At 41.2% G+C, this 27815-nt stretch overlaps 2 protein-coding genes and 1 pseudogene across 18 annotated transcripts; all 3 read right to left on the minus strand.

Annotated features, from left to right (window-relative positions):
* Positions 1 to 1047: 1047 nt before the first annotated feature.
* LOC105915018 (putative disease resistance protein RGA4) lies at positions 1048 to 23590 on the minus strand. Of its 10 annotated transcripts, none has more exons than XM_022828951.1 (12): positions 23284 to 23590; positions 22888 to 23072; positions 22614 to 22769; positions 22225 to 22324; positions 21988 to 22150; positions 21725 to 21882; positions 19168 to 20974; positions 3111 to 3408; positions 2737 to 2781; positions 2562 to 2643; positions 2068 to 2111; positions 1048 to 1641 (listed from the first exon to the last, which is right to left on the minus strand). In XM_022828951.1, exons 7-9 carry the CDS (start codon positions 20833 to 20835, stop codon positions 2744 to 2746), a joined length of 2004 nt encoding a protein of 667 aa, XP_022684686.1. In that variant the 5' UTR covers positions 20836 to 20974; positions 21725 to 21882; positions 21988 to 22150; positions 22225 to 22324; positions 22614 to 22769; positions 22888 to 23072; positions 23284 to 23590; the 3' UTR covers positions 1048 to 1641; positions 2068 to 2111; positions 2562 to 2643; positions 2737 to 2743. The 10 variants fall into 10 exon arrangements, with proteins under 10 accessions (XP_022684686.1, XP_022684688.1, XP_022684687.1 ...); XM_022828953.1 differs by having other exon boundaries at positions 2562 to 2781; positions 3111 to 3257; positions 3345 to 3408; positions 23284 to 23589; XM_022828952.1 differs by lacking the exon at positions 2562 to 2643.
* On the minus strand, positions 4474 to 5694 carry LOC105915019 (annotated as a pseudogene).
* LOC101774167 (putative disease resistance protein RGA4) lies at positions 9518 to 16146 on the minus strand. Of its 8 annotated transcripts, none has more exons than XM_022828945.1 (8): positions 15852 to 16146; positions 15458 to 15583; positions 15184 to 15339; positions 14795 to 14894; positions 14557 to 14720; positions 14264 to 14474; positions 10086 to 13321; positions 9518 to 9962 (listed from the first exon to the last, which is right to left on the minus strand). In XM_022828945.1, exon 7 carries the CDS (start codon positions 13180 to 13182, stop codon positions 10114 to 10116), a length of 3069 nt encoding a protein of 1022 aa, XP_022684680.1. In that variant the 5' UTR covers positions 13183 to 13321; positions 14264 to 14474; positions 14557 to 14720; positions 14795 to 14894; positions 15184 to 15339; positions 15458 to 15583; positions 15852 to 16146; the 3' UTR covers positions 9518 to 9962; positions 10086 to 10113. The 8 variants fall into 8 exon arrangements, with proteins under 8 accessions (XP_022684680.1, XP_012703775.1, XP_012703770.1 ...); XM_012848321.3 differs by having other exon boundaries at positions 14557 to 14714; positions 14831 to 14894; positions 15458 to 15642; XM_012848316.3 differs by having other exon boundaries at positions 14831 to 14894; positions 15458 to 15642.
* Positions 23591 to 27815: the final 4225 nt, after the last annotated feature.

Consider the following 27815-nt stretch of genomic DNA (forward strand, 5'->3'; position numbering starts at 1 on the left):
ATAAAGATTGTATTGAATATGTATGGGCTTTATTTATTTTGTCAAGAACAGCATCATAGTGTAAATGGTTTTAAAGCATGCCATTTTGGTTCAATGATCTAACTAATAGTGAGATTTTTTAGAAAATAGGATACCTTCTATATCAGTATATCTCGGAGAGCAGTTCCTATACTCCCGCGGGTTCCTGTACTCCCGTATTCCAATTGAAAAAAACAAAAACCACTGGATGCACATAAAAAATTACAGCAAAAGTATGGATGGATACTACAAATAACAATTTACCATCATGCAAAATTTGAGTTGCAATGGATACTTGTGCTAGGAGAAACAAAAAAGTGAATCTGGCCTTTAAACACTAGCGGGTTGCGGGTTTCAGAAAAACAGTGCAACCCGCACTATTCATAGGCTGATTTCTCTTTTTTGTTTTTCCTTGCACAATTTTTTTTCAATACCAAATTTTGCATGAATATAGATCCTTCCATCATCTATGCATCTATATGTTTGGTTGAATTGTTTCATGCACATTTTAGCAATTATTTTATTTAGGAGTATGGGAGCACCAGAACTGCTCTCATATATCTCGATATGCATACATTTTTTTAGAAAAAAAGGTTAGTCTACGACCTATGTAGAACTAAGTTTTACAATATTCTTAGCTCACAAGCTGATCACAAATAAATGGGAATAAAGTATGCAAAACGACATGAAGAAATAAAAAAATTATTATTGCTTCTCCATCCATTCTTAGCAAAGATTGGATATTACTCCCTGCATTTCAAATTGTAGGTCATTTTAGCTTTACTATCTTCATAAGTTTCTAGAAAATCCAAAACAACTTACAATTTGAAACTGAGGAGTAGATAATTTAGTCCATTTCATACGCATTTCCTTTCTACTATCATATTAAGCATCAACCTGCCGTAGTGACCTATTGTCACCACATAATAGGGATTCTCTTTCGTATATATGTTAGAATCTGATACTACTAGTTATGTGTAGATGTCAATACATATAGAAAAGATATTGCGATTATGACGCGAGCTTACATTATAATAGAAAACTCTGAATAATAGGATTTAAGCAAACCACGACAACATGACAAGATTTTAGTGAAGCTGACCATAATTTTTTAACCACAACTCTAGAAGAGAACAATATTTTAGCTCTCTCACAATTCTACTTGACCCTCTAGCAGCCTTTGATTTTTACCCTATATCAGAACCTAGTGCTATAGAATTATCTACTCTAATTCTCTTGAGTCCTGGATGAGATCTTATATTTCCTTGAGTTGTTTGCTCCTGGCTTGATTGATCCCTATAATTTCCAAGCCTTATTTATACAGTCCCCTCAACAGCAGCGAGTACGAGTCCTATTTCCTAATATAATTTATGTTGATGCCCTAGTAGAACTAGAAGTCCTAATAGTACCACCCCTCTCGTCTCCTAGTCAAAGGAGGACTTTAGTCACCATATAGTAATGTATAACATTCCACTCTCACGTGTGACAGCTTCTGATAATGTGCACCAGAATGCCTAAAATATCTTGAAGAGGATTGCTCCGGCAAGGCTAGAAATGGCTTGAATGTCCAAATCAGCACGAGAAACGTGATGATGTCCATAACGAAGAACAACATTTGGTCACCTGCAAAATAGGCAGAAGCCAGTATTAAGTTGTGCTGTTATGAACATTTTACCCAATAGACCTTTAGTGTACAGGGATGGGTAGATCATGCATATCATAAGGCTTAAAGATTGAGTTTTCTAACAATGAATTTATCCTATTAGATGTATTGACCAAAAGATCAATGAAGTTACTCTCCTCTAATGCAGAAAAATTTCATGGGCTATCTCCTCTGCCTGCAAAATCCTAACTTGTTGACCAGGCCAGCTTCTTGAAACATTAGCGTGGCTTTTCAAACAATTTTGAAAAGCTAGTGTGGTTGTCAAAATTGTTGTATAAAACAATGTTATGTGAATAGGCTCCAAATTATAGATTTATGAAAAAAGATATGGTCACGAAAAACTCTTTTATTTCTGGCTTATTTATGTGCAATTTCAAGAATATTACCTTGTAAGAAGAAGGCATGTTGGCATTTCTGTGCCCATGAAAACCTGCGTTAATACATATCACTGTTGTGTAAACCCATGGCACGTATTAATTCAATAATCATTGTATTTTTGTAGCGAGTCAATCATTTCATTAACCATTCAATTTAAGATGTATCCTACATTTATGTATAAGGGGATTTATACATTTAACCACAATCATCCTTTATGCATTCATACTAACCTATGTCTCACTGTAACACTGGGCATAAAAAGGAGTTAAAAGGGACAAAAAGGCCCATGTCAGTTACGTTCTGATAAAAACGTTCTGATCAATTTTTGACAATTAATGTTTATTTTGGACCTTATCGTATTGTACTACCTTTCTATCCAAACTTACATGCGCATTTTGACTTGTATTTTCTTTCAGGAAAAAGATCGTAAATGCCTGATATTCTGAACTAGAATTGAAGGCTTGATTCTTAGCAAAGGACATTAATTTAAATCTACACTTACACAATAGCCCCTCCGACCGGACCAAGTGCTTTGCAAAACGACATTAAAGTTGTCGCTAAGCCATTTGCTGTTGCTCTTTGATCTTGAGTCAGTTGATTGAATAGGAAAAATATCTCAAAAGTGGGATAGGTAAATTAAGGATGGCTTAAATGGAATCGGATGGAAAGGCACATACCACAGAATTATTTTGAAGAATTAAAGAGCATGTAAGAACCGGTACCTACATATGTGCAAGAAGGAATAGTGTTAATAAGATATTGCTCAATAAAAAATATGATATAAATATTAAAATAGATCCAACTAAATAAAATTAATAAAAATTTAATATCTGGATACTTAAATTAAATTTATAATTGCTAGCTATACAAATTATATCTGAATTCGTAGCACGCAAATTCTTCTCGAATTCTATAAATAGGTCACTTCTTTTGTATAGGAGACTAAAACCACCATTAAATTATCTAATGAAAAGACGAATAAAACAAATGTCTATTTAAATAATTTGTTCAAGCATTAAGGCATTAAACTTATGTTTCTTAGGGTACTTACCACCAAATTGGCTTTTAGCACTGTCGCAATATTTAGCACTATTGATAGCCAATGTCCTGAAAGATGTGTCATGGATGGATAGGAAACAAGCAGCACCACACTTCTTCAATTCCAATACCTCAAGGTTTTTGAGAGAACCAATAGACTCTGGAAGGCAAGTTATGCTGGTGTCATTAAGATTCAACAAGCGCAAATGAATCAAACTTACAATATAATCTGGAATATTTTCTACACCTGACCCACTTAAATCCAAAACACGAATATATGGAAATCGCTTGAAAATTGAAGATTCAACTACCAATGACTTGCCACAGAAATTTATTGAAGTTCTCACTTTAAGTTGATGCTTGTCCAAAGAGATCATATCATTACATGTTACAACTGACACACGTCGCAATTTAGATATACTCCTGCAATCCAAACGATCGTGGGTCTCCAAAGAAACACTCTTCTCTTGATAAATGCTGAGCAAGTTGTCTTAAGAGGTCATGCATTTTGCACGTGTATGGTTCTGCATACCGAGGATCTGGTAGGAGGAGGTTCCTTGAGATCAACTCACAGAAGTATTCTTCTGCTGTATCTTCTAGTAGTTGGTTATTTTGCTTTTCAATAAAGCCCTCGGCAATCCAGAGCCTGACAAGATCATCACGACGTAGTGTCCGATCTTCAGGATACAAAGCATAGTAAAGAAAACATTGCTTCAGATTTTGTGGTAGCTGATCATAACTCAAGTACAAAGCACCTCTGAGTTCAGCAGGGAGCTGACTTATGGACCAAGCATCATTGTCTAGAATCTTCTGCCATTCACTCTCTGTTGTCTCCTTCACTGCGAGAACACTAGCCATAGTCCTAATTGCAAGAGGAAGGCCACCACATTTCCGAACAATTTCCATTCCTTTGTCCTGCACGTTGTGCACTTCTTTCTCATCAGATATGTTCATACTCTTCAAGAGTAGCTCCCATCCTACTTCCTCTGACATCAATTCGACTCGATGCATGTGTTCCACTCCAATTGCCTTTGCAACTGTATCATGTCGAGTTGTTGTTAAAATTATTACTTGAGCTGCAGAATTGAGTTGAGTTCTTAGTATATTGGTCCACACATCAGACTCCCACAAATCATCCAACACAAGGAAAAAGTTGTTTCCTTCCACTAGTAGAGAACTCACCTTCCATGCGCCCCATTTTATCCCGGTTTAAAGTTGGCCCGGGATAAAAGGTTCACCAACCGGGACTAAAGCTTGTCCACTGGTGGGGGGGCTCACCAACCGGGACCTTTTATCCCGGTTGCAAAGGCTAGTGGAAAAAAAAGACCCTGAGAGGCCTTTTATCCTTGTTTGAAACACCAACCGGGATAAAAGACCCCCCCCCCCTTTTATCCCGGTTGGTATTACAAACCGGGATAAAAGGCGATAAAAGGCTCTCGACCCTTTTATCCCGGTTGGTGTTACAAACCGGGATAAAAGGGTCCCCAACAGGGTGGCTGAAAGAGGCCTAAATCCCTTGAACCCTTTTATCCCGGTTTGTAATACCAACCGGAATAAAAGGGGGTCTTTAGTCCCGGTTGAGTGACCCGGGATAAAAGCCCTCCCTTTGTACCGGTTGGTATATCCCGGATGGATTTTTGGGAGATTTGCATCCTACCAACCGGGACTAATACCGAGTTCTCTACTAGTGTTCAATGGCTTCTGCAAGTTTGGCTTGGAGCTCTCTGATGCTTTCACAATTTTCTTTGTCCACTTCAATATTTCAAAGTATTTCTTTCAACAGAGCAACTTGAGAGTACTGTTGTGAAATGCAAATCCATGCATGCTTCTTAAAGTTACCCTTCACTCTTTGATCATTGTATAATTTCTGAGCTAGTGTTATTTTTCCAACTCCTGCTATTCCAACAATTGCCATCTTGTAAGCATTCTTGTCCCTGTGTTCTAGCACCAACCCTACCAATCTATTGGTAGCATGTATGATCTCTTTTCCAACAAGATTTGGTTCTACCAAGTGGGATGTTTCAAACGTGAATTTTGTACCTAACTCTTTAATCCTCTCTATTATTTTGTTGAGGCCTCTAATCTTTACCGCAATCTCACAACATGTCTTGAGATTCGAAAAGCAAGAGAAAGTTGCAAATCCATTGCATGTAATTAATATTCATGATAATGATGATGAGTGTTCTCCTAGTAGATTGCTCCCTTTAAACCTGGCCATGTCGATTATATCATCAGCATCATACATTGCATCCTTCAGTTCACCAATCCAATTACTAACTGCTAAGTCTTCAATCCTCCTCTGGTCAGCATCTTTCAGAAAATACTGTATTTGTGTCATTGTTTGTTGCAGGTTACTAAGCTCTTGTTTAACACCTAGTATCTGTATCGCTTCCTCTGTAATAAGTTCTTGGAGCTTTTGGATGCATGATCCCGCAAAAGAAAATAATATGGTTGCCATTAGGTGAATCCGTGAAGCAAACCCACCACCACCAATATATCTTTTCAGAGCTAAGAAAACCACTAATATGAGGGACTAGCTAGTGAGATTCCTTGAACAAGCTTTCACAGTGTTATTCCATAAACGATTGAACTTGAACCTGAAAGTTATAAAGTTTACAGCAGTATGTCAAATCCGTACGCACTTGAAAGACGTACAACACCACATGCTCCTATGAGTACTCATTATATTCTGTAAACTACGACTTGACATAATCTCACACTGATTGCAAAGAGAATAAAGGATATGTAAATGATGAAAGCACCTAGGAAAAATTCACACCATGCACTAGCGGGCAGATAGACAAAACCATCTTGGGTGGACTTAGGTGCATCCATCCATGAGTTTTAGACTCCCTTATGCACTATATTCCAGACTAAAATCCATGTAATGGATCTTTGATTTCCTTTCACTCTAGCCATTTGTGGATATTATTCTTGTTTTTTGTGCATTTATAACTTCATCTACAATAAGGACTGATTGCTATGCAAATAGGTCTATCCTGCCTACTAGTAGATAGCACCTAGCCTTCCGGAACTCAGGCTTCTGCTTGTAGTTGACTGAGTTTACATGTTTTTGCTTTGACTTGCCATTATATCTGTATGTGGAAAGTATACTCCTTATTTTTTCAGTGTAATTGACTCTTGTGTGCACATTTATTTCTGACTTAAGCGCTAGTTCCTGCTCAGCTAAATAGAAAGATAAACATCAAATGACTCAAACTGACTGATTTGCATATTCTAGCAATGTTTCCTTTCTAGCAACCTAACTGGTCACATATTTCCATGCTCATATATTTTCAACCCTCCTCTCATACTAAAAACAGCTTAAAATTTTCAAGAGTTGGTCGACTCATTTAGCTTCTTTCATCCATAAATCTACTCCAGAAAACCTGACCTTTCAAGTGCTAGTAATGTTACATTGCAAGTCAAAAGAATATAGGAGGCTGCAGGATTTCATTTCCATGAATGAGAAATGGACGTAACTTGTAACAATTCTTGGAAGAAGTTAGAAGATTCCAGTGCGCTCAAGTGCACAAGCCTTACCTGAATCACAGACCTATTTTCAACAGGCCTGACTGACAATAGAAGTCAAGGATGCAAGATCATCCACCAGCAGCAACAACAGTTTGTTTCTGAAGGTCAACTCAATACTGAAGGAAGAGGAACAAAGACTAATTGCTCAAATAATATCCCTCAATGAACTGAACATCGATAGCCAATATGTGGTCGTCACCATGAAAGAAAAATGGATAAAACTGAGAAGGGTAGTTGAATTGAGAAATAAAGAATCTCTGGATAGTACAGACCTTTGTGCACTACCAGAACTGCAAGCAGATGACCTTATTCTTCCTTGACTGGAGAAGACGCAGAGGATCACTTCAAGCAGCAGTGTGAGGCAGTAAATTCGATAGAATTCACAATGGTATCCCTCGAAAAAAAAATATCAACCGACAATGATACACGCCTGCAACTGCAACACAAGTTTGTGAGACTACTGACACTTCGTAACTATGAATTAATCTTAATGGAACACATTGTGCTAACCAATTAATAGGCAGATACAGAATGAAGGAAATACACCTCTTTCAAAGAAAGTACTGTCTCCCAAACCAGATTGCCTCGCATCCTCCTCTCCTTTTCCTCACTATAGCAGAGGAAATGTGATGAGTATTTATCACTTCAAGCAATTCACCATAATGAAATAGAAACAGATAATTATGATGAGCCCATCACCACAAAAATGAGTAGTACAGTGTGGTATGAGGTATAAGGAGTTAGCATTCTGTCATTTTATTTTGTGCTTTAAAACGATGTAATAAATTGGGACAATATTTAGTATCATGCAAAAGAAACCTCTACTATGATTGTTTGATTCACCATGAGCAGACTTATGGTAATGACGATGGAAACCATGAGCAGAGCAAAAAACATACCCTGAGCAGAGGCAGAGCAAACCAGAGCTAAAGGACGCAAATCAGCAGAGAGGTAGCTGGAAACTGGAGAGCCATCACTTCCTGGCTAAAAGCTTCATCTTCCTTGTGTCACATGAATTGTGCAGCTGAAGGAGCAACTACTCTTCAATCATCTCTCTAACAGAGAGAAAAATGAAGTGGTGCATAATCAACACATGCAAATCAAGCTTGAGCTAGGAGGAGAAAGATTATGAAATCTGAATCGTTATGGACTAACTGTTCAATTCGAGCTTACCAAACTGAAAGGATATGATGCAGAGACAGAGGAGGAGGATGAAAACGCAAGGAGCAGTTCCTACTGAAGCATCCTCTCTGTTCCTCCTCTTATCGGCATCACTTGAACATCGAGAAAATGAATTCTCTGGCAGAAAATAGTGGACAAACTATAGAACAGATAAATGTGTGACAACCACACAATCACTGAAAACCAACAGATCACACGTTAACTCCTGGAAAAAGTGGAGACACTAGAAAATGAATTCTCTAGCAGAAAACAAGTGCATGATCAACGAAATGAGAAGAAATAGGTGCATGATGAAGACACGTATATGAAGCGTGACTTAGGAAGAGAGACAGAGGAAAGAAAACATCTGAACCCTTTATGGACCAGACAATCAATTTGAGGTTACCAAATTAAACAACGCAGAAACAGAGGAGCCAGTTGAAAACCCAAATAGCACTTCCTACTCAACCATCATCCCTGTTCCTCCTCTTATTGACATCACTTGAGCAGCGAGAAAATGAAATCGTGCAGGAAGTTTGTATGTAGATTCACCAATACTTCCCCCTTGCAACAGCGTTGGATCTCATTGATCAGAAAAGCTTGGAATTTCAGTGCAGCGGCAAGTGCAATGACCTAACCTTGTATAAGAAGATGCAGATATGTCATTGTTGAACAGGTCATCTGTGGTTGGCGTCGGCGGCCGAGCGGGTCAAGGTCTCCGTCCTCTAGCATGGGGAAGGGGCCATGTAGCGTCGTCTAGCCAGTGACATGCAACTGTAACGATGGCACGTTACACCTAACAAGGGTATTGAAATCTGCCTAATCTCCATGCCCAGACACAAGGTCAAGGTCTGTGGTATGGCCATCGCTGTCAAGTGTGGAAGGTGATTGACAAACAATTGCAACGTCCCCTTGTTCAGACAGCAGTACTACACAGGCAGTCTGAACTTGTATAGGAATTGTGGCATTTTCTGGCCCGATTTTGAAACCCAAATTGCTGTACGATGAAATGAACAAAAGCACTGAACAGTCAGGCCCCTGCAAATTTTTCCAGGATATTTACTTTATTCATTCAATTCCACTTTGCTGAGTGTTTTTTTCTCTTTTGCCGAGGGCCAAAATTTGCCAAGTGCCTTTGGATATTTTTGTCGAGTGTAAGTCTTTGCTAAGTGTTTCCACTAACAACACCGGGCAAACATACTAACGGATGTACACGTGGCACGTTCTTTGCCGAGTGTCCATGCGCGTTTTTGCCTAGTGTCTTTTGATCTGTTTACCATGTGTCGCGTTGTTTGCCGAGTGTTTTTGTGTTGACACTCGACAAATAGCTTCTTTGCCGAGTGCTTGATAGAATACACTCGGCAAAGAACTTGGCACTCGGCAAACCCACAATTTCCAGTAGTTTTGGGAGAGGTTCTTCACGTCAGGGAGCTCAAAAACGTGTCACTTTTTATCTTTGAATAAGAAACCTGTGACATTGAATGTGGCTTTAAAGAGTAAGCTGCAAAGTGGAAACTGCTTCCGATAAAAGTAGTTGGAACTCTTTTTTTAAAAAAAAAGCATTATGCTGGAAACATATAAACAGAAATGAGTACGATTTCACCCATATTACGTGTAAGTTGCAGGCACCGGCCAAGATATGATTTTAACCTGCATTTCTTGTCGCTACTACAGAATGAATCTGCCTCGCATTTCTCCTTGGTTGGTTCACAGAAGATGCATGACTAAAATAAGTAAGAGCAGTTTTTTTTATATACATTAATGTTGGTAGGAACAGCGAAACAAGAGCTCACTTTTCCTAGCAGCAACAGAAAGCACGCAACAGCCGATGCAGTTCTTCGCATTACAAGATCACAATCTACAACAGGTGCAAGTTCATCACAGAATTAATTGAGAAACTCAAGTAGCAGTGTAGCACACGTTTTCATTCATACATACACCACAAGGATGGTCAAACACTTAAATAACAAGACGCAAGCCTTCCCACAGTCTAGAAACAAGAGAGGAAGCCGTCTGCTCATCTTGATTAATTGCTGTGGTTAGCTCATATTTTATTCTTTTTATTGATGGAAGTGGTTTGCTCATCCTGATTGCTGTGGTTCTTGAACAATCATTCTCCAGTCCTTCATCCAGAAGCATGCACTCCTTCCATGCATACAACGTCATGTAGCTTCACGACCAATCACATGATTAAGGAAAGATAGCTCCAGTCACTTCCAATGGCAAGAAAACAGAGCACGAATGGAAAGCGGAGGAGAAATAAATATGCAAAATATCCAGTGAATGGTCATACCTTGCACATTCGTAGCTATATAAAAGTATCACTCCTCCCAAGGGTAGACATCCAGGTCTTCTCCGTGCAGCTGTTGGTGACGCTCTTGGAGTCCAGCTAGCCATTGTGAGGAGACATCTTCCATATCCTCTGTCAGAAACAGCTGGTGCAACTTGTCCAAACCCTCAACACACCTCAGAGCTTCACATAGACCTACACGCAACAGTTTCATCTGGGGAATATTTGAGATCCTCTCCAGGCATTCACAATATGAGACTGAAAGTTCCTCAGACAGAAATGGGAAGTTCTCCACCACCTTAATATTGTCCATGAATTTTAATCGGAGCTCCTTCAAGCTGGTGGCTTCCTGTCCAAGCTGCCGTGGAAGAGCTCTCAGCTTGGGGCAGCTGTAAAAATCCAGGCCCTTCAAACGTGGCAGCAGCTGCATCCTTGGAGGTGGGGCTTCCCCCTTTTGCTTTGCAGCAGCTCCATCCTCTCCACCTTCCTTACCTGCTGCCGTTGCTTCTTCTTCTTCAACTACAAAGGTCCACTCCTCCCAGTTGGGCATATACCCGATGGACAAAATTTCAAGCTTGGGGAAAGCAACTGCCTCTGGAGATCCGAAATTACCCACCCCCAAGCCAATAAATTCAGGTCCAATCTTGGTGACTGCAGTTGCTCCCTGGATTCTCAGGAATTTCAAGTTGGGAAGGTGCCCGATTGGAGGAAGTTGCGTATAGGATTTGCAATGTTTAAGTATCAAGTATTTTAGTGAAGGCAAATGTCTAGCAGCACCTAACCAGGTAGGAAACCTCCGACCACAAAATCGCTTCAAAACTAGAGCTTCCAGGTTTTTTGGAGGTATTAGCTGATCAAATACCTTCTCAATATTACTAATAACCTCTTCAGAGTATGGTTCCTCCGCACATTCAGTGCAATATAAATATAATTCTTTAAGATGCTTTTTATTAGTTAGTAGTGAATCTATACTGCAAACAGCAGATGCTTCCAATTTTGTAATAAGAAGCTGCCTCAACTGCAAAAGAGGACCCAACTCTTCTAGATTCCATCCATCTTGCATTGCAGTGCTATAATCACTTCTACCACAAATTGGAAATCCATCTAAATTATTGAGGTATTTCAAACCCCCAATACCTTTTGGAACCTTATTTATTGCCGAACCTTTGAGACCAAGACTCCTTAAGTTAAATAATCTACAGATTGCTAAAGGAAGGCTGTGCAAACTGTCACACTTGTTCAATTCCAATACCTCAAGGTTTTTGAGAGAACCAATAGACTCCGGAAGGCAAGTTATGCTGGTGTCATTAAGATTCAACAAGCGCAAATGAATCAAACTTCCAATATAATCTGGAATATTTTCTACACTTGACCCACTTAAATCCAAAACACGAATATATGGAAATCGCTTGAAAATTGAAGATTCAACTACCAATGACTTGCCACAGAAATTTATTGAAGTTCTCACTTTGAGTTGATGCCTGTCCACAATAGGTAAAGAGATCATATCATTGCATGTTACAACTGACACACGTCGCAATTTAGATATACTCCTGCAATCCAACGATCGTGGGTCTCCAAAGAAACACTCTTCTCTTGATAAATGCTGAGCAAGTTGTCTTAAGAGGTCATGCATTGTGCACCTGTATGGTTCTGCATACCGAGGATCTGGTAGGAGGAGGTTCCTTGAGACCAACTCACAGAAGTATTCTTCTGCTGTATCTTCTAGTAGTTGGTTATTTTGCTTTTCAATAAAGCCCTCGGCAATCCAGAGCCTGACAAGATCATCACAACGTAGTGTCCAATCTTCAGGATACAAAGCACAGTAAAGAAAACATTGCTTCAGGTTTTGTGGTAGCTGATCATAACTCAAGTACAAAGCACCTCTGAGTTCAGCAGGGAGCTTACTTATGGACCAAGCATCATTGTCTAGAATCTTCTGCCATTCACTCTCTGTTGTCTCCTTCACTGCAAGAACACTAGCCATAGTCCTAATTGCAAGAGGAAGGCCACCACATTTTCGAACAATTTCCATTCCTTTGTCCTGCACGTTGTGCACTTCTTTCTCATCAGATATGTTCATACTCTTCCAAAGCAGCTCCCATCCTACTTCCACTGACATCAATTCGACTCGATGCATGTGTTCCACTCCAATTGCCTTTGCAACTGTATCATGTCGAGTTGTTGTTACAATTGTTACTTGAGCTGCAGCATTGAGTGGAGTTCTTAGTAAATTGGTCCATACATCAGACTCCCACAAGTCATCCAACACAAGGAAAAAGCTGTCTCCTTCAATGGCTTCTGCAAGTTTGGCTTGAAGCTCTCCGATGCTTTCACAATTTTCTTTGTCCACTCCAACATTTCGAAGTATTTCATTCAATAGAGCAACTTGAGAGTACTGTTGGGAAACGCAAATCCATGCATACTTCTTAAAGTTACCCTTCACTCTTTGATCATTGTATATTTTCTGAGCTAGTGTTGTTTTTCCAACTCCTCCTGTTCCAACAATTGCCATCTTGTAAGCCTTCTTGTCCTTGTGTTCTAGCACCAACCCTACCAATCTATTGGTAGCATGTATGATCTCTTTTCCAACAAGATTTGGTTCTACCAGGTGGGATGTTTTTCTCATATTTGATACTAATACTCTATCAATAGGTTCTGTTTCAAACTTGAAATTTGTACCTAACTCTTTAATCATCTCTATTCTTTTGTTGAGGCCTCTAATCTGTACCGCAATCTCATGACGTGTCTTTAGATTCAAAAAGCAAGAGAAAGTTGCAAATCCATTGCATGTAATTAATTTTCTTGATAATGATGAAGAGTTTTCTCCTAGTAGATTGCTCCCTTTAAACCTGACCATGTCAATTATATCATCAGCATCATACATTGCATCCTTCAGCTCACCAATCCAATTACTAACTGCTAAGTCTTCAATCCTCCTCCGGTCAGCATCTTTCAGAAAACACTGTATTTGTGTCATTGTTCGTTGCAGGTCACTAAGCTCTTGTTTAACACCTAGTATCTGTATCGCTTCCTCTATAATAAGTTCTTGGAGCTTTTGGATGCATGATCCCGCAAAAGAAAATAATATGGTTGCCATTAGGTGAATCCCTGAAGCAGACCCACCACCACCAATATATCTTTTCAGAGCTAAGAAAACCAGTAATATGAGGGACTAGCTAGTGAGTTTCCTTGAGCAAGCTTTCACAGTGTTATTCCATAAACGATTGAACTTGGACCTGAAATTTATAAAGTTTACAGCAGTATGTCAAATCCGTACGCACTTGAAAGATGTACAACACCACATGCTCCTATGAGTACTCATTATATTCTGTAAACTACTACTTGACATAATCTCACACTGATTGCGAAGAGAATAAAGGATATGTAAATGATGAAAGCACCTAGGAAAAATTCACACCATGCACTATCGGGCAGATAGACAAAACCATCTTGGGTGGACTTAGGTGCATCCATCCATGAGTTTTAGACTCCCTTATGCACTATGTTCCAGACTAAAACCCATGTAATGGATCTTTGATTTCCTTTCACACTAGCCATTTGTGGATATTATTCTTGTTTTTTGTGCATTTATAACTTCATCTACAATAAGGACTGATTGCTATGCAAATAGGTCTATCCTGCTAGTAGATAGCACCTAGCCTTCCGGAACTCAGGCTTCTGCTTGTAGTTGACTGAGTTTACATGTTTTTGCTTTGACTTGCCATTATATCTGTATGTGGAAAGTATACTCCTTATTTTTTCAGTGTAATTGTCTCTTGTGTGCACATTTATTTCTGACTTAAGCGCTAGTTCCTGCTCAGCTAAATAGAAAGATAAACATCAAATGACTCAAACTGACTGATTTGCATATTCTAGCAATGTTTCCTTTCTAGCAACCTAACTGGTCACATATTTCCATGCTCACATATTTCCAACCCTCCTCTCATACTAAAAACAGCTTTAAATTTTCAAGAGTTGGTCGACTCATTTAGCTTCTTTCATCCATAAATCTACTCCAGAAAATCTGACCTTTCAAGTGCTAGTAATGTTACATTGCAAGTCAAAAGAATATAGGAGGCTGCAGGATTTCATTTCCATGAATGAGAAATGGACGTAACTTGTAACAATTCTTGGAAGAAGTTAGAAGATTCCAGTGCGCTCAAGTGCACAAGCCTTACCTGAATCAAAGACCTATTTTCAACAGGCCTGACTGACAATAGAAGTCAAGGATGCAAGATCATCCACCAGCAGCAACAACAGTTTGTTTCTGAAGGTCAACTCAATACTGAAGGAAGAGGAACAAAGACTAATTGCTCAAATAATATCCCTCAATGAACTGAACATCGATAGCCAATATGTGGTCGTCACCATGAAAGAGTCACGATTACTCTGCTTGAAAGGGAAAGAAAAATGGATAAAACTGAGAAGGGTAGTTGAATTGAGAAATAAAGAATCTCTGGATAGTACGGACCTTTGTGCACTACCAGAACTGCAAGCAGATGACCTTATTCTTCCTTGACTGGAGAAGACCCAGAGGATCACTTCAAGCAGCAGTGTGAGGCAGTAAATTCGACAGAATTCACAATGGTATCCCTCGAAAAAAAAATATCAACCGACAATGATACACGCCTGCAACTGCAACACAAGTTTGTGAGACTACTGACACTTCGTAACTATGAATTAATCTTAATGGAACACATTGTGCTAACCAATTAATAGGCAGATACGGAATGAAGGAAATACACCTCTTTCAAAGACAGTACTGTCTCCCAAACCAGATTGCCTCGCATCCTCCTCTCCTTTTCCTCACTATAGCAGAGGAAATGTGATGAGTATTTATCACTTCAAGCAATTCACCATAATGAAATAGAAACAGATAATTATGATGAGCCCATCACCACAAAAATGAGTAGTACAGTGTGGTATGAGCTATAAGGAGTTAGCATTCTGTCATTTTATTTTGTGATTTAAAACGATGTAATAAATTGGGACAATATTTAGTATCATGCAAAAGAAACCTCTACTATGATTGTTTGATTCACCATGAGCAGACTTATGGTAATGACGATGGAAACCATGAGCAGAGCAAAAAACATACCCTGAGCAGAGGCAGAGCAAACCAGAGCTAAAGGACGCAAATCAGCAGAGAGGTAGCTGGAAACTGGAGAGCCATCACTTCCTGGCTAAAAGCTTCATCTTCCTTGTGTCACATGAATTGTGCAGCTGAAGGAGCAACTACTCTTCAATCATCTCTCTAACAGAAAGAAAAATGAAGTGGTGCATAATCAACACATGCAAATCAAGCTTGAGCTAGGAGGAGAAAGATTATGAAATCTGAATCGTTATGGACTAACTGTTCAATTCGAGCTTACCAAACTGAAAGGATATGATGCAGAGACAGAGGAGGAGGATGAAAACGCAAGGAGCAGTTCCTACTGAAGCATCCTCTCTATTCCTCCTCTTATCGGCATCACTTGAGCATCGAGAAAATGAATTCTCTGGCAGAAAATAGTGGACAAAGTATAGAACAGATAAATGTGTGACAACCACACAATCACTGAAAACCAACAGATCACACGTTAACTCCTGGAAAAAGTGGAGACACTAGAAAATGAATTCTCTAGCAGAAAACAAGTGCATGATCAACGAAATGAGAAGAAATAGGTGCATGATGAAGACACGTATGTGAAGCGTGACTTAGGAAGAGAGAGAGAGGAAAGAAAACATCCGAACCCTTTATGGACCAGACAATCAATTTGAGCTTACCAAATTAAACAACGCAGAAACAGAGGAGCCAGTTGAAAACCCAAATAGCACTTCCTACTCAACCATCATCCCTGTTCCTCCTCTTATTGACATCACTTGAGCAGCGAGAAAATGAAATCGTGCAGGAAGTTTGTATGTAGATTCACCAATACTTCCCCCTTGCAACAGCGTTGGATCTCATTGATCAGAAAAGCTTGGAATTTCAGTGCAGTGGCAAGTGCAATGACCTAACCTTGTATAAGAAGATGCAGATATGTCATTGTTGAACAGGTCATCTGTGGTTGGCGTCGGCGGCCGAGCGGGTCAAGGTCTCCGTCCTCTAGCATGGGGAAGGGGCCATGTAGCGTCGTCTAGCCAGTGACATGCAACTGTAACGATGGCACGTTACACCTAACAAGGGTATTGAAATCTGCCTAATCTCCATGCCCAGACACAAGGTCAAGGTCTGTGGTATGGCCATCGCTGTCAAGTGTGGAAGGTGATTGACAAACAATTGCAACGTCCCCTTGTTCAGACAGCAGTACTACACAGGCAGTCTGAACTTGTATAGGAATTGTGGCATTTTCTGGCCCGATTTTGAAACCCAAATTGCTGTACGATGAAATGAACAAAAGCACTGAACAGTCAGGCCCCTGCAAATTTTTCCAGGATATTTACTTTATTCATTCAATTCCACTTTGCTGAGTGTTTTTTTCTCTTTTGCCGAGGGCCAAAATTTGCCAAGTGCCTTTGGATATTTTTGTCGAGTGTAAGTCTTTGCTAAGTGTTTCCACTAACAACACCGGGCAAACATACTAACGGATGTACACGTGGCACGTTCTTTGCCGAGTGTCCATGCGCGTTTTTGCCTAGTGTCTTTTGATCTGTTTACCATGTGTCGCGTTGTTTGCCGAGTGTTTTTGTGTTGACACTCGACAAATAGCTTCTTTGCCGAGTGCTTGATAGAATACACTCGGCAAAGAACTTGGCACTCGGCAAACCCACAATTTCCAGTAGTTTTGGGAGAGGTTCTTCACGTCAGGGAGCTCAAAAACGTGTCACTTTTTATCTTTGAATAAGAAACCTGTGACATTGAATGTGGCTTTAAAGAGTAAGCTGCAAAGTGGAAACTGCTTCCGATAAAAGTAGTTGGAACTCTTTTTTTAAAAAAAAAGCATTATGCTGGAAACATATAAACAGAAATGAGTACGATTTCACCCATATTACGTGTAAGTTGCAGGCACCGGCCAAGATATGATTTTAACCTGCATTTCTTGTCGCTACTACAGAATGAATCTGCCTCGCATTTCTCCTTGGTTGGTTCACAGAAGATGCATGACTAAAATAAGTAAGAGCAGTTTTTTTTATATACATTAATGTTGGTAGGAACAGCGAAACAAGAGCTCACTTTTCCTAGCAGCAACAGAAAGCACGCAACAGCCGATGCAGTTCTTCGCATTACAAGATCACAATCTACAACAGGTGCAAGTTCATCACAGAATTAATTGAGAAACTCAAGTAGCAGTGTAGCACACGTTTTCATTCATACATACACCACAAGGATGGTCAAACACTTAAATAACAAGACGCAAGCCTTCCCACAGTCTAGAAACAAGAGAGGAAGCCGTCTGCTCATCTTGATTAATTGCTGTGGTTAGCTCATATTTTATTCTTTTTATTGATGGAAGTGGTTTGCTCATCCTGATTGCTGTGGTTCTTGAACAATCATTCTCCAGTCCTTCATCCAGAAGCATGCACTCCTTCCATGCATACAACGTCATGTAGCTTCACGACCAATCACATGATTAAGGAAAGATAGCTCCAGTCACTTCCAATGGCAAGAAAACAGAGCACGAATGGAAAGCGGAGGAGAAATAAATATGCAAAATATCCAGTGAATGGTCATACCTTGCACATTCGTAGCTATATAAAAGTATCACTCCTCCCAAGGGTAGACATCCAGGTCTTCTCCGTGCAGCTGTTGGTGACGCTCTTGGAGTCCAGCTAGCCATTGTGAGGAGACATCTTCCATATCCTCTGTCAGAAACAGCTGGTGCAACTTGTCCAAACCCTCAACACACCTCAGAGCTTCACATAGACCTACACGCAACAGTTTCATCTGGGGAATATTTGAGATCCTCTCCAGGCATTCACAATATGAGACTGAAAGTTCCTCAGACAGAAATGGGAAGTTCTCCACCACCTTAATATTGTCCATGAATTTTAATCGGAGCTCCTTCAAGCTGGTGGCTTCCTGTCCAAGCTGCCGTGGAAGAGCTCTCAGCTTGGGGCAGCTGTAAAAATCCAGGCCCTTCAAACGTGGCAGCAGCTGCATCCTTGGAGGTGGGGCTTCCCCCTTTTGCTTTGCAGCAGCTCCATCCTCTCCACCTTCCTTACCTGCTGCCGTTGCTTCTTCTTCTTCAACTACAAAGGTCCACTCCTCCCAGTTGGGCATATACCCGATGGACAACGTTTCAAGCTTGGGGAAAGCAACTGCCTCTGGAGATCCGAAATTACCCACCCCCAAGCCAATAAATTCAGGTCCAATCTTGGTGACTGCAGTTGCTCCCTGGATTCTCAGGAATTTCAAGTTGGGAAGGTGCCCGATTGGAGGAAGTTGCGTATAGGATTTGCAATTTTTAAGTATCAAGTATTTTAGTGAAGGCAAATGTCTAGCAGCACCTAACCAGGTAGGAAACCTCCGACCACAAAATCGCTTGAAACGTAGAGCTTCCAGGTTTTTTGGAGGTATTAGCTGATCAAATACCTTCTCAATATTACTAATAACCTCTTCAGAGTATGGTTCCTCCGCACATTCAGTGCAACGTAAATCTAATTCTTTAAGATGCTTTTTATTAGTTAGTAGAGAATCTATACTGCAAACAGCAGATGCTTCCAATTTTGTAATAAGAAGGTGCCTCAACTGCAAAAGAGGACCCAACTCTTCTAGATTCCATCCATCTTGCATTGCAGTGCTATAATCACTTCTACCACAAATTGGAAATCCATCTAAATTATTGAGGTATTTCAAACCCCCAATACCTTTTGGAACCTTATTTATTGCCGAACCTTTGAGACCAAGACTCCTTAAGTTAAATAATCTACAGATTGCTAAAGGAAGGCTGTGCAAACTGTCACACTTGTTCAATTCCAATACCTCAAGGTTTTTGAGAGAACCAATAGACTCCGGAAGGCAAGTTATGCTGGTGTCATTAAGATTCAACAAGCGCAAATGAATCAAACTTCCAATATAATCTGGAATATTTTCTACACTTGACCCACTTAAATCCAAAACACGAATATATGGAAATCGCTTGAAAATTGAAGATTCAACTACCAATGACTTGCCACAGAAATTTATTGAAGTTCTCACTTTGAGTTGATGCCTGTCCACAATAGGTAAAGAGATCATATCATTGCATGTTACAACTGACACACGTCGCAATTTAGATATACTCCTGCAATCCAACGATCGTGGGTCTCCAAAGAAACACTCTTCTCTTGATAAATGCTGAGCAAGTTGTCTTAAGAGGTCATGCATTTTGCACCTGTATGGTTCTGCATACCGAGGATCTGGTAGGAGGAGGTTCCTTGAGATCAACTCAAAGAAGTATTCTTCTGCTGTATCTTCTAGTAGTTGGTTATTTTGCTTTTCAATAAAGCCCTCGGCAATCCAGAGCCTGACAAGATCATCACAACGTAGTGTCCGATCTTCAGGATACAAAGCACAGTAAAGAAAACATTGCTTCAGGTTTTGTGGTAGCTGATCATAACTCAAGTACAAAGCACCTCTGAGTTCAGCAGGGAGCTTACTTATGGACCAAGCATCATTGTCTAGAATCTTCTGCCATTCACTCTCTGTTGTCTCCTTCACTGCGAGAACACTAGCCATAGTCCTAATTGCAAGAGGAAGGCCACCACATTTCCGAACAATTTCCATTCCTTTGTCCTGCACGTTGTGCACTTCTTTCTCATCAGATATGTTCATACTCTTCCAAAGTAGCTCCCATCCTACTTCCACTGACATCAATTCGACTCGATGCATGTGTTCCACTCCAATTGCCTTTGCAACTGTGTCATGTCGAGTTGTTGTTACAATTGTTACTTGAGCTGCAGCATTGAGTGGAGTTCTTAGTAAATTGGTCCATACATCAGACTCCCACAAGTCATCCAACACAAGGAAAAAGCTGTCTCCTTCAATGGCTTCTGCAAGTTTGGCTTGAAGCTCTCCGATGCTTTCACAATTTTCTTTGTCCACTCCAACATTTCGAAGTATTTCTTTCAATAGAGCAACTTGAGAGTACTGTTGGGAAACGCAAATCCATGCATACTTCTTAAAGTTACCCTTCACTCTTTGATCATTGTATATTTTCTGAGCTAGTGTTGTTTTTCCAATTCCTCCTGTTCCAACAATTGCCATCTTGTAAGCCTTCTTGTCCCTGTGTTCTAGCACCAACCCTACCAATCTATTCATAGCATGTATGATCTCTTTTCCAACAAGATTTGGTTCTACCAGGTGGGATGTTTTTCTCATATTTGATACTAATACTCTATCAATAGGTTCTGTTTCAAACTTGAAATTTGTACCTAACTCTTTAATCATCTCTATTCTTTTGGTGAGGCCTCTAATCTGTACCGCAATCTCATGACGTGTCTTTAGATTCGAAAAGCAAGAGAAAGTTGCAAATCCATTGCATGTAATTAATTTTCTTGATAATGATGAAGAGTTTTCTCCTAGTAGATTGCTCCCTTTAAACCTGACCATGTCAATTATATCATCAGCATCATACATTGCATCCTTCAGCTCACCAATCCAATTACTAACTGCTAAGTCTTCAATCCTCCTTCGGTCAGCATCTTTCAGAAAACACTGTATTTGTATCATTGTTCGTTGCAGGTCACTAAGCTCTTGTTTAACACCTAGTATCTGTATCGCTTCCTCTATAATAAGTTCTTGGAGCTTTTGGATGCATGATCCCGCAAAAGAAAATAATATGGTTGCCATTAGGTGAATCCCTGAAGCAGACCCACCACCACCAATATATCTTTTCAGAGCTAAGAAAACCAGTAATATGAAGGACTAGCTAGTGAGATTCCTTGAACAAGCTTTCACAGTGTTATTCCATAAACGATTGAACTTGGACCTGAAATTTATAAAGTTTACAGCAGTATGTCAAATCCGTACACACTTGAAAGACGTACAACACCACATGCTCCTATGAGTACTCATTATATTCTGTAAACTACTACTTGACATAATCTCACACTGATTGCGAAGAGAATAAAGGATATGTAAATGATGAAAGCACCTAGGAAAAATTCACACCATGCACTAGCGGGCATATAGACAAAACCATCTTGGGTGGACTTAGGTGCATCCATCCATGAGTTTTAGACTCCCTTATGCACTATGTTCCAGACTAAAACCCATGTAATGGATCTTTGATTTCCTTTCACACTAGCCATTTGTGGATATTATTCTTGTTTTTTGTGCATTTATAACTTCATCTACAATAAGGACTGATTGCTATGAAAATAGGTCTATCCTGCCTGCTAGTAGATAGCACCTAGCCTTCCGGAACTCAGGCTTCTGCTTGTAGTTGACTGAGTTTACATGTTTTTGCTTTGACTTGCCATTATATCTGTATGTGGAAAGTATACTCCTTATTTTTTCAGTGTAATTTTCAAGAGTTGGTCGACTCATTTAGCTTCTTTCATCCATAAATCTACTCCAGAAAACCTGACCTTTCAAGTGCTAGTAATGTTACATTGCAAGTCAAAAGAATATAGGAGGCTGCAGGATTTCATTTCCATGAATGAGAAATGGACGTAACTTGTAACAATTCTTGGAAGAAGTTAGAAGATTCCAGTGCGCTCAAGTGCACAAGCCTTACCTGAATCAAATACCTATTTTCAACAGGCCTGACTGACAATAGAAGTCAAGGATGCAAGATCATCCACCAGCAGCAACAACAGTTTGTTTCTGAAGGTCAACTCAATACTGAAGGAAGAGGAACAAAGACTAATTGCTCAAATAATATCCCTCAATGAACTGAACATCGATAGCCAATATGTGGTCGTCACCATGAAAGAAAAATGGATAAAACTGAGAAGGGTAGTTGAATTGAGAAATAAAGAATCTCTGGATAGTACAGACCTTTGTGCACTACCAGAACTGCAAGCAGATGACCTTATTCTTCCTTGACTGGAGAAGACGCAGAGGATCACTTCAAGCAGCAGTGTGAGGCAGTAAATTCGATAGAATTCACACTGGTATCCCTCGAAAAAAAATATCAACCGACAATGATACACGCCTGCAACTGCAACACAAGTTTGTGAGACTACTGACACTTCGTAACTATGAATTAATCTTAATGGAACACATTGTGCTAACCAATTAATAGGCAGATACGGAATGAAGGAAATACACCTCTTTCAAAGACAGTACTGTCTCCCAAACCAGATTGCCTCGCATCCTCCTCTCCTTTTCCTCACTATAGCAGAGGAAATGTGATGAGTATTTATCACTTCAAGCAATTCACCATAATGAAATAGAAACAGATAATTATGATGAGCCCATCACCACAAAAATGAGTAGTACAGTGTGGTATGAGCTATAAGGAGTTAGCATTCTGTCATTTTATTTTGTGCTTTAAAACGATGTAATAAATTGGGACAATATTTAGTATCATGCAAAAGAAACCTCTACTATGATTGTTTGATTCACCATGAGCAGACTTATGGTAATGACGATGGAAACCATGAGCAGAGCAAAAAACATACCCTGAGCAGAGGCAGAGCAAACCAGAGCTGAAGGACGCAAATCAGCAGAGAGGTAGCTGGAAACTGGAGAGCCATCACTTCCTGGCTAAAAGCTTCATCTTCCTTGTGTCACATGAATTGTGCAGCTGAAGGAGCAACTACTCTTCAATCATCTCTCTAACAGAAAGAAAAATGAAGTGGTGCATAATCAACACATGCAAATCAAGCTTGAGCTAGGAGGAGAAAGATTATGAAATCTGAATCGTTATGGACTAACTGTTCAATTCGAGCTTACCAAACTGAAAGGATATGATGCAGAGACAGAGGAGGAGGATGAAAACGCAAGGAGCAGTTCCTACTGAAGCATCCTCTCTGTTCCTCCTCTTATCGGCATCACTTGAGCATCGAGAAAATGAATTCTCTGGCAGAAAATAGTGGACAAAGTATAGAACAGATAAATGTGTGACAACCACACAATCACTGAAAACCAACAGATCACACGTTAACTCCTGGAAAAAGTGGAGACACTAGAAAATGAATTCTCTAGCAGAAAACAAGTGCATGATCAACGAAATGAGAAGAAATAGGTGCATGATGAAGACACGTATATGAAGCGTGACTTAGGAAGAGAGAGAGAGAGGAAAGAAAACATCTGAACCCTTTATGGACCAGACAATCAATTTGAGCTTACCAAATTAAACAACGCAGAAACAGAGGAGCCAGTTGAAAACCCAAATAGCACTTCCTACTCAACCATCATCCCTGTTCCTCCTCTTATTGACATCACTTGAGCAGCGAGAAAATGAAATCGTGCAGGAAGTTTGTATGTAGATTCACCAATACTTCCCCCTTGCAACAGCGTTGGATCTCATTGATCAGAAAAGCTTGGAATTTCAGTGCAGCGGCAAGTGCAATGACCTAACCTTGTATAAGAAGATGCAGATATGTCATTGTTGAACAGGTCATCTGTGGTTGGCGTCGGCGGCCGAGCGGCGGGTCAAGGTCTCCGTCCTCTAGCATGGGGAAGGGGCCATCTAGCGTCGTCTAGCCAGTGACATGCAACTGTAACGATGGCACGTTACACCTAACAAGGGTATTGAAATCTGCCTAATCTCCATGCCCAGACACAAGGTCAAGGTCTGTGGTATGGCCATCGCTGTCAAGTGTGGAAGGTGATTGACAAACAATTGCAACGTCCACTTGTTCAGACTGCAGTACTACACAGGCAGTCTGAACTTGTATAGGAATTGTGGCATTTTCTGGCCCCATTTTGAAACCCAAATTGCTGTACGATGAAATGAACAAAAGCACTGAACAGTCCGGCCCCTGCAAATTTTTCCAGGATATTTACTTTATTCATTCAATTCCACTTTGTAACACCATGTCCACCAAAGCCGCACCGCCCAGCTCATGGGTCACACTACGCCAACCAAATTGGGTCGGGTGTCACATTCACCCCGCTCAAAGAACCCGACGTCCTGGTCGGTCCAGTGCTGGCGCACCGCCCAACCCTTCCGAGGGGTAGGCACGCGTACACATAGCACCATACTTACACTTTCGTCCTCACTTCGTGTAAAAGGGTTAACCCGAAGTGCTATGGCTAGTTGACGAAACCTTATAAGTTGGATCCACCCTTGGTCCGATGACCCCCACTCTTGTCGATGTCCTGATGTTGACCGGATTGGACATCACCTCCCCGGGCGACCCTTGGAGATATTCGCAAGAGATACCAGAACACCGACTAAAGCTCAAGGCCACTAGTGGATGGAAGGGCTTCATCTCGGATCATATGAAAACTGGGTCGGTCGGCGAAAGGGAACACATGACTTTCTTACAGATGTGGCTGGAGAAGTTTGTATTTTGCGGCCGATCAGCAGGCTTGACTTCCTTGATGCAGACTCTGGCCGAGAAGTTAGCCCGGAAAGAAAAAATTCCCCTGGGGAAGCTTCTGCTTGGGTCTGTCTACCACACCCTTCATCTCGTCGGCAGCAAATTGTCGGCAAGCGAACCCATTCGCAATCAAGGTGGTCCCTGGTGGTTCATCAATCTCTGGCTCAACCTCTACATGGAGAAGGCGTATGGGTTGCAAATAGAGACCAGACGATTCCCCAGTGTTGAGAATGAGAACAACCCATCAGCGTCACGCCGATGCACCTCTTTTAGGTTGTCTGCTATCGGTTTTCCTGGTAGCAAACTGCCTCCTGCCTCAGTCGCTAAGTACTTCCGAAGCCTCTACCAAGGTCTCAAGGGCGACAAAATAAACTGGTACCCATACAGGAGGGATTATGCCTTGTTCGAGAACCCCGCAACATTCAACACGGATACCAATTCTTTCGACAATGCGGTTATGAAATTGGTTATCTCCCCCGGGATTCTGCCAGCCAGGCTCTTTTCCGGGATAGGCCGTCCGACTTATGAGTTCTATAATCCGTCGGCAGTAGCTCGCCAATTCGACATGGGGCAATTGCCGATAAAAGGTTACTTCATTGGCCGTATCCAGTTCAGAGAAGAGGTCCAGTCAGCCCTGTGTCACACCTGGTTTCTGGACAAAAACCGAATGCATCGCATATGTGTGCTAGAATCCGCTCTCACACATATGTTGACGTCATCAATGAATACATCAAAGACAGTGCTCAAAAACGTACATAAACCAGTAGGAACTTTAATCGTTCACCGATAACTTACACTGGTAGAGAAGTGAGCTTTAATCCCGGTTGGTAGGGGGCAAATATCCCGAAAATGCATCCGGGATAAACCAACCGGGACAAAAAGGGGGGGGGGGTCTTTTATCCCGGGTCACTCAACCGGGACAAAAGGGTTGAGAGCGCCGACGCTTCCAAAAAAAAAAAATTCCGGAGCTCCCAGGCAGGCCCCCCCACACGCGCAAGTCGCAAAGTCACAAGTCACGCGATTTTTCACGCGAAATATGCGCGTGCGCGGTTCGTTGGGGGCCCTTTTATCCCGGTTTGAAACACCAACCGGGATAAAAGGGGGTCTTTTATCCCGGTTGGTGTTTCCAACCGGGATAAAAGGCTCTTGACCCTTTTATCTCGGTTGGTGTTACCAACCGGGATAAAAGGGGGGGGGTCTTTTATCCCGGTTGGTGTTTCAAACCGGGATAAAAGGCCTCTCAGAGTCTTTTTTTCCCATTAGCCTTTGCAACCGGGATAAAAGGTTCCGGTTGGTGAGCCTCCCACCAGTGACTGAGTTTTAGTCCCGGTTGGTGAACCTTTTATCCCGGGCCAACTTTAAACCAGGACAAAAGGGGGCGGATGGAAAGTCGTTTCTCTACTAGTGTTAACACGCACACACACACAGCACAGCTTCTCCACAGGCTTGACTGGTGAACGCCTGCCTAGAACTCCTCGAAGTCGTCAAAGAACCCCACATCATCACAAGCTTCTGAACAGCGTTTGGGCAAGGGTGAGTACACTTATGGTTGGTACTCAACAAGTGGGGGAAACATGCAAGGCTCACAAGGAATAGCTCAAGGCTTGATGCAGTTAGCATTTTAGTTGATCAAATTTTATTTAGCAGCAACTAATTATTAGATGTAAGTTTATACCAACACACTTAAGCATATAACATTAACCCAAAGGTAAAGGTAACACAGTTTATTCTCATCTTTAAGTTCAATTATCATGTGAGGGTCCAAGCCGCTCTTAACCGTGAGCACGGCTGATATATCAGTTTACACTCTCCAGAGGTTGTACACTTTACCCACAACTCGTGGTCCCCCGTGTCGCCCGGGTTTGCAAAACCCTTAAACACTTCCTTTGGTGAGTGGCTGGGGGGTCCACTACGAAGCCTTTACAAAGACACGGAGGTAACTGGTAGCCCGCTAGAGTTTCAGTAGCGATGCGGACCACAACCCATTAATGAGATAGCACCTTAGCGAAGGCTACTACTTCAGATTGTGCACCCAACACCTCCTCCCTCCTTGCCCTTTCGGTAAGGCCACCAGCTAACCATATGCCTAATTATTCGGCTAAGATGAGAACCATGTGAACTGTTTTCTTGGGTTTCAGTAGCGATGAGGACCACAACCCATTAATTATTTGGTTGTACTGTTTTCTTGGGTGGTTCTCCATATTCCGATTAAAACAAGTGTTCTTGCAATTAAATAGGTATATGAACATAAATAAAGCATGATTAACATCTTTCATGATTAGAACATTACCAACCCATAGTTAAGAAACTAGCAGGCTACCCAACATGATTAAATAGGTTCATACAAGGAAACAAGATTAAAAGCTAGGTATATCCTTAATAGGTATTCCCGACAAATTTATGCATATACAAGAAATAAATAAAGTGTTAAATCATGATATTATTGGGACAAAAATAATATGCAGGGGGAGAAGGCCACTTGCCTTCCTCGGCAAACTAGGAGAAGTCCTCTTTGAAAGACGGCTGCTCTTGGACTTGCTCCTTTGCGAACGTCACGTCGTCTACACGATCACACAAGGCAAACAAACAAAGAATGAGTAAAACCGTACAACATACATATGCAAAGGCTTACAACAAACTCCTAAAACTAACATTCATGTAGAGATGATCACGTGAGCGCGAGAATCGCTGAAATCGGATTTAAAACGATGAAGATACGAGATAAACAAGGTTCAGGGGCTAAAATAGAATTAACCATATACTTCAAGGGCTAGCAAGGAATTTTCACAAGACTTAGTGAACAGCACATGCGAAAATAGAGAAACATAGGGTTAGATCTACAAAATGACATGGCTCGGGTTAAAATAAAAGAATACAGGAACTTCAGGGACTTCTCTGGAAACTTTACAAGACACAAGAAATTAAGTAAAAGGAATAACAGAGAGTTCAGGGACTAGATTGCAAAAACTCCATCTTCTTCCTCCAACAGGCAACCAAGCATAGAGGGGCATGGCCAACGGGGAGGGGGTCTCGCCGGCCTGGGCGGAGGCCTCGCCGGCGGCGAGCTCGCCGGCGCGCGGGCGGCGGCGCCTCGGTGGGGGAGAGGAGGAAGAGAGGGAGGGAAAGGAAGGAGAGGGCCCTCACCGGAGAAGAACAGAAACTTCACCGGCGAAAGTACGGGCAGCGGCGCGACTTGGGCGGCGGCGCGGCGGTGCGAGAGAGTGGCGGGTGAGTAGCAAAACGGAAAGGGAAACTCCGGGCGAGGTCGATGGCGACCTTTATAGGCCCCGGGGAGTACGTACAGCGGTTGTCCATCGTTGCTCGAAGGTCGGC

This window comes from Setaria italica, chromosome VIII (assembly GCF_000263155.2).
Source record: "Setaria italica strain Yugu1 chromosome VIII, Setaria_italica_v2.0, whole genome shotgun sequence".
NCBI classification, from domain to species: Eukaryota; Viridiplantae; Streptophyta; class Magnoliopsida; order Poales; family Poaceae; genus Setaria; species Setaria italica.

What these genes read in the sequence shown, in the direction of transcription:
- LOC101774167 (XM_022828945.1), bottom strand. Translation starts at nt 13,182, where the DNA reads ATGGCAACCATATTATTTTCTTTTGCGGGATCATGCATCCAAAAGCTC.
- LOC105915018 (XM_022828949.1), bottom strand. Translation starts at nt 20,835, where the DNA reads ATGGCAACCATATTATTTTCTTTTGCGGGATCATGCATCCAAAAGCTC.